The sequence below is a fragment of the Poromitra crassiceps genome, assembly GCF_964638095.1.
Source record: "Poromitra crassiceps genome assembly, chromosome: 3".
NCBI classification, from domain to species: Eukaryota; Metazoa; Chordata; class Actinopteri; order Beryciformes; family Melamphaidae; genus Poromitra; species Poromitra crassiceps.
In genome coordinates this window covers 78,308,868-78,318,746 of record NC_139625.1, presented here as the reverse complement: position 1 = coordinate 78,318,746, position 9,879 = coordinate 78,308,868, and the positions used below count along the sequence as shown (strand labels likewise).

The 9,879-nt window shown below is 40.4% G+C and overlaps 1 protein-coding gene across 1 annotated transcript; it reads right to left on the bottom strand.

Annotated features, from left to right (window-relative positions):
• Nucleotides 1-4,073: 4,073 nt before the first annotated feature.
• On the bottom strand, nucleotides 4,074-8,144 carry s100b (S100 calcium binding protein, beta (neural); the record flags this gene model as incomplete). The annotated part of the gene is made up of 2 exons (XM_083634131.1): nucleotides 4,074-6,151; nucleotides 8,007-8,144. The coding sequence occupies 2 exons, from the start codon at nucleotides 8,142-8,144 to the stop codon at nucleotides 6,005-6,007; spliced, it is 285 nt and encodes a 94-aa protein (XP_083490257.1). The 3' UTR covers nucleotides 4,074-6,004.
• Between the last annotated feature and the right edge of the window lie 1,735 nt (nucleotides 8,145-9,879).

The window sequence follows — 9,879 nt, the reverse complement described above, 5'->3', positions numbered from 1 at the left end:
GACGGCACAAACTGACGTGTTGAAAACAAAAACAGACAAAGAAGACAAAAATGGTTCGTCCGTGTTGTGTTGTTGTTTAATATCATTCATAACAACACTTTCACTAACGTTAGTGGAGACCAGACTAGCTAATTTACCTGTTGGACCAGACCAGAGTAGACTTGAAGCTAAATTAAATTAACGTGGCGTCAGTAGCTCTGTCTGTAACGTTAACGAGTCTGCAAAAAAACAGCGAGTTTGACAGACAAACAAACGTTATTAGGTAGCTAACACTACATAAAACAAACACAGAAGAAAGGCTAGATACGTCGGACAAGCATGTTTACCAACCGTTTAACCATTTAAATTGAAAGTAGTCGGCCGAAAACAACGAGAGGGTTTGACAGCATTTATTTGACAACACGCACATTTAAACCTGCCGCCTTCCCCAAGTGGTACCCGGAAGTAAATTTGTTTACATGGTGACGTCACGGTGATTTGGTCTATACAGTACTATACCCTAAACAGACAGACAGACAGACAGACAGACAGACAGACAGACACACTCACACTCACACTCACACACACACAGTATGTAGGCTATGTATGTAATGTATATTAGTGAGACTCGATTTTTTTTTAAATCTAATTAATTAGAGGCTTTGTAATTAATTCATCTAAATTAATCGCATTTTAATCGCATATCAATATTTGACACGAGGAGCAACATTTTTCATTTCAAATGGATTTTGGTATACGAGTGAACCAGTTACATTTCTTTGCATTCTTAGAGATTATAGTTTTTGTTTTTTGTTCATGTTTCATACAATTGACCAAGTTAGTAGTTCATTTATGGGATAGGAATTCTGCCAGATGACAGGCACTAGGTGCCATTTTCTACTTCATTTGGAAGAGAAAATTATCCTGAAATGAAGATTTGATTGACAGCTGCATGTCGTGATATGATTGGGTGAAATGGGGTAGAAATTTAATAGTAGTAGGTGACATCAGCAAACTGTAGATTGCTGTTATCAATGAAATCTTGAAAAATTAACTTTTGATGTGAAAAAGTGTGAGAAACTAAATAAATTAGATTTTTGTGATTTTTTTAGCATACATTATTAAATAGGTGCACTGCATACCTAACCTACCCAGGTATCATTTTTGGGTTCAGCTCGACTTTAAAGGCCGGCTTTACTGATTTTCAACCAGATTTGTATCATTACAATGTCAGTAGTATGATTAAATGGGCAACCTTTACCTCCCCTCACTAAACCCCTTTTTTATGTACTCTGTATCATTCACATTTTTAGTACACCGCTCTGACGCGTTTTACGTCACGACCGCGTCAGAGCGGTGTACCACACACTCTGACTTAAAACTACAACTCTTTCGTGTGTGTGCACTGTGCCGCCTCTAGGGGGCATCCACGCACCTCCAGCTCTGAAACCAAAACATTCAGTCAGCCATCTTTTCTGCGCCCGCATAGCCTGCAAGCTAACTTAGCTCACCTTAGCTCAACCATGGCTGAAGGAAATATCTCCGATGAAATTGAAGAGTTTGATATGGATGAAGACGATTTTGAAAGTGTGCTAATAAACTCTGACCTTCAGGGCTACTTAACGCCATATGAGCCAGACTACAGTGCAGAGGAATTGCGCCGTATGGAAGGAGAGGCAGTTGAACAGGCCACCGAAGACGAACCACAGCCCGGCCCCGAGGCTGCCCGTCCCGGGGACAAATCCTGCTTTGTGCCGCTGCCGCAAATGTGCTCCGATGGATCGCTCTGCTACAGCGAGAGACAAATTTCTTCTTGAAGAAGTCGCTGAATATGCCGAGGAACGAAAGGGATGTGTAATGTTTTGGGTGCCGTGTCTATGTGCCGACAGGCCGCAGTGCCGACAGGTCGCAATGCAGATAGCCCACAAGCAGAACCAGCTGAGCGAGGCGGCGTGCAGCGTGTCAGTGGAGCTAACCTCTCCCAGCCCCCACGCCAAACCTAACCTCCCCCCATGCCTAAACCTAACCTCCCCCAGACCCTAACCCAAAACCTAACCTCTCCCACCCCCCACGCCTAAACCTAACCTCCCCCAGACCCTAACCCAAAACCTAACCTTCCCCAGACCCTAACCCAAAACCTAACCTTCCCCAGACCCTAACCCAAAACCTAACCTTCCCCAGACCCTAACCCAAAACCTAACCTCTCCCACCCCCCACGCCTAAACCTAAGGTCGGCATTGCGGGTGGTCGGCATAGCGGGTGGACACCAATGTTTTGGACCATGGATCATTGGGGTTTAGAAACTGTAAAGCAGGTGGATGCCACGGTGTGTGCCTTTCATCCCCTCATCTCGCCGCTGTGCCAAATGCGCACACACACAGGCAGCCTGTCACCATGGATTCTCTACTTAATTCTAATCGATTTCTGCCATTAAACATTCTCTGTAATCTCTGTCATCTGCTCTTATGTGTCAATTATCTTGTGCAAAAATATTTTTTTCCATTCAACATTTGAGTGTTGTGGTGGATTTCTAGAAATTATGCTCTTACACAGGAGCTGAGTTTAGTTAGTTAGTTGTCCTTTATTTATCCCCATGGGGAAATTAATCCTCTGCTACATTAGGAACCTTCCTAGAACTAGGAGCAGTGGGCAGCCACAGTGGGCAGCCGCAGTGCAGCAGTTCTTTTTGCCATTGCCTTGGTCAGGGGCACTGACAGGAGTCTTAACCCTAACATACGTGTCTTTGACGGTGGGAGGAAACCCACCCAAACACAGAGAACATGCAAACTCCACACAGAACAGACCTGGGACGGAGTTGGGGTTTGAACCCAGGACCTTCTTGCTGTGAGGCAACAGTGTTAACCACTGAGCCACCTAAGATTCAGGAATGATTCCAACTCTTTCAATTTCCAACGTACTCTTCAAGCTTCTATCACATGTGTGCTTTAAAACATGATACAGTGGCCGGTGCAGAGCCTCTCTGACCTGAATAAAGCTGCAAACAGTCTCACTCTCAACGCTTTGATGTCTGCTGTGAAGGAAGAGTGGGAAAGGAGATGGGTGTGGTTTTCTTGTAGTTCCTCTGTTAAGCCTCTAGATGTCAGTGTAGCGCTGTTTGTTTTCCTGTTTCCTCACTTAGCTGTTTATTTTCTCCAGAGAAGCTCTCTCACTCACACACACACACACACACACACACACACACACACACACACACACACACACACACACACACACACACACACACACACACACACACACACACACACACACACACACACACACACACACACACACACACACACAGGGTTGGGAGGGTTACTTTAGAAATGCAATCCGATACAATTACTAGTAGGCTACCTGTTAAATATTCTAATCAGTAATGTAATCCAAGTATCACAATATTAAAGTAATGTATTATTACTTTCTGTTACTTTTGAACAAATTTCCTAAATTCTATTTTCTATTCCATTCTATTCCATTCGCCTATATATATATATATATATATATATATATATATATATATATATATATATATATATATATATATATATATATATATATATATATGTGTGTGTGTGTGTGTGTGTGTGTGTGTGTGTGTGTGTGTGTGTGTGTGTGTGTGTGTGTGTGTGTGTGTGTGTGTATTACAGTGCATACATGTAGTACTTCTGCATATTTCTGGTTTCAAAGTATTTATTTATTTTCTGGGTTTAAAAGCCACTTCCTTTTTAAAAGCCACTCAGCCAAGTGTGTTTTTTTCTCCAAGCCCTGCTACAATACTGACTGGCTTTAGCTTGAAAATGTTAATTATGTTATGTTTTACATCCTGAAATATTTTCTCATATCAAACTCCACTGGAGCTGCTGGAAACATCTGGAGGTGACGTCACCTTGTCTATATGAGTGGCCAGTATTCAGAAGAACAAGAAAAATATAACAAAAAACAGCAGTTACCGTCTTTTAAAAAGTACCATAAATGTTTAATCATTTTTAACAGTAGTAGTTGTTTTTTCTACATTGCAGATGTCTCCTTTTGTAACAAGCCTCTTCATTTTCAAGCATTTGCTTTTACCACATTATCAGTTTCACAAAACATTCTCAAACCAAATGTCGTACATAGATAATTTAATTCAACCATTTCTTCAGGATCCAAAACAATCCATTCCTCCATATATGGAAGTACATACATGTATTGTCGCATCATCATTGCAAACAAACGTATTCACACTGTTCTCAGATGGTTTAACATACTGTACCATTTAAGATTTGCTTAGCATAGAGAGAGTTATACGCTGTGTGAAACTAGACATTTTATTTCTGCTATCCAGTTCATTCAGGTTGCTGTATTTGAGCCAGACATGGAAGAAAGCCTCGACATGCTAATGTGAGTCAGCAGGACATTTCCTACCATACTGAATGTGAACACCAATTTAACTGTATCAAACCTACTGCAGAAGCAGGGCGAGAGACTACAGGGGCTGGTAAATATCAAAATTTACTAGCTACTTGTTTTAGTAGCCAAAATGTACTAGCCACTGCCACTGTTTTAGTAGCCAAAATTTACTAGCCATTTCGACTGTCTTAGTAGCAAACATACTACTTATTTATAGCCAATTAGATATTTTTGACAAATTTAGTAGCCACACATGCACTTACTCGCTAACTATATGTTAGAAAAATCAACAACTGGTTTCCTGCCAACAAGGTTGCACAACATAGTCTCACAGACATTGTAAAATAGCAACATTTTGGACCAATGTTCCTAGCAGACTGACTTATTGACCACTTTTTAACAGCCATTGTCTGTGTCTGTATTTTAGCAGCCAACTAGAGATTGTGTTCAGCCATTTGCATTAGTCTACTGAGAGTAAAACTTCAAATTAATGACTGGTTGCATGCTCAAGTGCTGATAGACTACAAACCTACTAGCCACACCCAAAAAGCTACAGTACTTTCCAATTTCTACCAGGCAACTATATATACTTTCTTTTTGCAAATTAGATTTTTTATGATAGGCGTAGAGCAGGAAAAAATAACTTAACAGCCACTTTTAATATTTGATTAGCCAAATATATACGTTTAGAATGGAGAGTAGACTGAGTAACTTACTAGCCACTTTCACTACTTAACTATTTTTTAAAACAGAATTGTACCTCCAAATGATTGTTTTGTGCCAAGTTTGCTGATAAAGTAGACTAACTTGCCAGTCATGTTCACTGTTTTACTTGCCTCAAATCGAGTGGCTATTGGCTAGTAGTATAGTAGCATATAGCGACTTAACTCAACCACTTTGACTACCGAGATGTTTAGTCTAGAATCTCAAAATAATAACTTGTCAAAGTGGCTTGTAGTATAGTATATAGTACTACTATACTTGTAGTATAGAAAATCATACTCGCCACAACTAAAATGTGTCAATTTTACCAGCCAACGAGATGTTTAGAATAGAGTTGGACCTCTAAAAAGTGGGTGCCGTCAAAGTGACTTCTAGACTAGATTTATTTACCAGCCACTTTCAATATTTAACAGTCAGCTAGACTTTTACCTCCTTGTACCTCCAAATGATTGTTTGCCTGCCACATTTGCATTAGACTTAAGAACAGATTTAGAAATGAATGTCTGGTTATGTGCCAAAGTGGACAAAAAAGCAGACAAACATACTCGTGACACCTAAAATCTACCAGCCATTAACCAGCCAACTGGTTTTTAGAACAGAACAGAACAGAACAGAACAGAACAGAACAGGACTCCAAATGATAGTTGGTTGCGGCCAAAGTGGCTGGTCGCGTAGAAAACAAACATTTACCAGCCACTTTCTGTATTTGAGATGTTTAGAATAGAGTTGGACCTCTAAAAAGAAAAACATACTTGTGACATTTAAAATCTACCAGCCAACCAGGTTTTTAGAATAGAGTTGGAGCTGTAAAGAGTGGTTAGTTCTCCACCCTGCTCTGTGTGGACAGGTTGTGCGTTGCTATGCTTCTGCAGTATAATTTACTATCTGCTCCCGCCTCCTCTCCTCTCGTCTACTCGTCGTCGTGCTCGCAGAACTCGTGGCAGCAGACGGTAACCATGGTGACGAAGGTCATGAACTCCTGGAAGTTGACCTCTGCATCTCCGTCGGTGTCCAGGCTCTCCATCAGGCTGTCCAGAGTGGCCTGGTCCTTCACATGCTGCAGGCAGGGGGCACATCAGGTCAAACATGCACGTCACACACAATAGACTACCGCAGGGATGAAATATTTTTGTAGGCTTACCCAGAAGTCCCTGCACTTCCTGGTTCCTACGTGTAAAACTCATTTGGATTTTTGTATTGGAATTTCGGTTAAATGCATGACAAAAGTTTATGAAACAGCGAAGTTTGTGTTCAGCAAGATAATCTTCACAAATGAAGATGACTTTTATACATTTTTAAGCGTTTCCTGAAAATCGCCTTAAAAACAAACACATTTACCCTTTGAAAATCATAAAAGTGGCCCTCATTTGTGAGGATGATCTTGTTGAACACAAAGTTTGCTGTTTCATAAACTTTTGTTAACCACAGACCTTATTTCATGCATTTAACCAAAATTTAACAAAAATGCAGGTCAGTTCAGGTCAGGACTCATTGCTGCGGTAGATGTTGCAGGTCAGTTCAGGTCAGTGTAATCCAGTTAAAGGGCCACTTTGCTCATTTTCAAGTAGCTTTGCATCATTACTAAATTGGTAGTATAGATACATTATACAAATGACCAATTATGGATGAGCAAATAGACCATTATCTGTATCTCTTTAACCAATGAAATTATCTGTATCCGTATCTGTACTCAGATGGGGCGCGGCTTAAATCAAAAGTGGCCGCGGGTTAGACTAAAGTGGGTGTGGTTTAAGTTTTCTGTGTTGTTGTTGTTAGCAGTTCAGCGTGCCAAGTTGCCACCAAAATGTTCAAAGTATGGCTAAAAGAAAAAAGAGGTATCGAATGAAGTACTAGTCTACTTATTGTATTGGTATCACTGGTACTGGTATAAGTATTTTTTAAATGACACCCAGCCCTAATCATGGGTACGGATATTGACACATTGTACGGATGTATCGGATGATATTCGTACTCGTACAGTAGCCTACTTGTACTCGTACATTGTTTAACTTCCCTCCATCTTGCCTTGACCGAGGGCTCCCTGTTCATTCACTGGTCCAAATAATGCCATAATGATGTCATTTGGAGCAGTTTTGCCCTCTACCTTCATTTGCACAAATTCCTGTAACAAATTACATTATAATGATGATGTCATTTGGTGTCATTTGGTACAGGAAGTTCTGTGAATAACCGGGGAGCTCTCGGTTGTTTTATTAGCAAATACAACGGAACTGATGGCACTCAGCTTGTGGTGCTCAAAACGGCAAGAAAATAATATATATAAATTTGAAAAACTAAACCACAATGTCTCACAACTACCCAGTTCTAGTTTTTCAAATGTATTGTTTGGTGCTTTGAGCACCACAAGCTATTTGAGAGAAGGCAGACATCTCTACTGCTGATATCTCCAAAACTCGGCAACTCACACCAATGATCTAGATGGATAAATAGCACTACAGGGAAGAGGGAAAATACGTATTTTTGATTTTGGGGTGAACTGTCCCTTTAAGGTTCGTGTGCCGTGTCGTGTCGTGTCGTCTCATGTCATGTCATGTCATGTCATGTCATGTCATGTCATGTCATGTCTTTTCTTCCTTTGTATTCTCTCTTTGTGAAGAACTTTGTAAACTGTGTTTGTAAAAGGTCGCTACTTAATTCAGTTGAATTCAGGTCAGGTCATTTTAGTTTAATGCAATTCAATGTAACTTTGATTCGCTTCATATCCGTTAAAAGTTGTTCAGTCCTCCTGAATCCAGTTCAGTTCATTTCTGATTCAACTCATTTGGTTTGATTCAAAAGGATTAATTTCAATTCACTTTAGTTTAATCCAAATGTTTTTTCACATAGATCTGTCTCTCTCTGTCTCCCCCCACCCCCTCTCTCCCTCTCTTCTCTCTCTTTCTCTCTCTCACCCCCATCAGCTCTGGCAGCTCATCGTGAAGCAGGTCCTTGAGTTCGTTCTTCTTCAGTTTGTGCTTGTCTCCCTCTCTCTCGGCGTACTTATGAAACACGCCGATGATGGTCGCCATCGAGGTCTCCAGGTCTGTCATGTTTTTTTTTACCTGAAAATCAAGCAGAAGCAGCAGGACTCACTCACTCTAATGCTTCCTGAGAGCGATGCATGATTGTGGATATCGGATGTGCCGATATTTTCAAACTCTTTTGGCCGATCGCCGATACATGTACAGTATATACAGTACATACTGATACATGTACAGTATATAGATACCGATACATGTTTTTCCACTTAATTTCAGAGCACATCAAGTCTCTCCTCTAGTGGAATTAACACATTATGATCACCATTAGGAAGTCCCGCAATTAACCAAGCGTTGCCTTTTTACACAGAAAGACGGCTTTCCGCGAGGAAAGAAGGCATGATGACATTCTATCATTGCCATGGAGATGTGAACAGCTGTAGCCTACCTGCTGGAAGGGAATACAAATATTGTGGATGCTTTTGAGGAGAGACTGACAGAACAGAGGGAATATCCTCACCTACAGTAGACCACAAGTCTAGAAAAAAAAGGGGGAAACTGCTGCTGGCATATATTGCAAGAAAAACAATGATAGAGAGACGTCCTCTGACAATTCGTTAAGCTTATTAATATGTCCATTAATTCTGCATAGTATGTTTGAGCATAAATAGCCTACTATATATCATATATATCATAAACTGTAGGGACGGAGCATTCCTCCTGGCGCTCCTGTTGCAGTCATGGATCGCTTAGGCTACTTTTTTGCTTTCATTTAAAGGAACACTCCGCCCATTTTCAACCAGCTTTGTATCATTAGAACATCAGTAGTCTATCAGAAAACTGTAAACGGTTTTGAAGTCTGTCATTTAATTTTACAGTTAAAGTTAAAGTTAAAGTGTGGACCAGTGACATCACTGGTCCACACTAACTCAAATGAATAACTCATTAATTCAAATCAACTCTCAATAACTGTCAAACTAGATGAATGACTTCAAAACCGTCATCTAGTTTGACAGTTATTGAGAGTTGATTTGAGTTAGTGTGGACCAGTGATGTCACTGGTCCACACTTTAACAGTCAATAACTGTCAAATTAAATGACAGACTTCAAAACAGTTTACAGTTTTCTGATATACTACTGATGTTCTAATGATACAAAGCTGGTTGAAAATGGGCGGAGTGTTCCTTTAAGCTTTTTTCCTTTTTATTAGCCTTGTAAACCAGCCGGTCATGTGACCTGAGTTCATGTGACCGGCTCGTTTACCACACTTTTTTATTGCTGTGACGCCGTGACCTCAAATCTATAGGCTAATATTCCTATACAGTATTGAATATGGATTTGTTGGGATATAGGCTATTTAGTAGGCTATAAATGCACAGGAATACTATATGGTTAGTTGTTTTTTGTAAGGGAACATGCACAGGTGATACTGCAGTAAACAGTTTAGTTCTTTTTATCTTTTAATTCCTAGTCCTGTCATTTTTTTATGAATGAGCTGAGCTTCGATCTGTCTTCACGGGTTACCGTTTTAAACAGACGTCCGGCGCTGATACTACAGAAACAGAAAGTGATGCGTAATGATGCAGAAAGTGATGCGTAATGATGCAGAAAGTGATGCGTAATGATGCAGAAAGTGATACGTAATGATGCCCGCAACGATCGTGGCTTTCACAGGCTGTGTACAGTAAAAGGGGCTTATGCCTACTCTGGTGAGGGCCCACTGGCAGATGCAGACATAAATACAATGCTTTTCAAAATATACAGATTCACTGCATGGGCAAAATAAGAAAACTACCGTACTTCAACA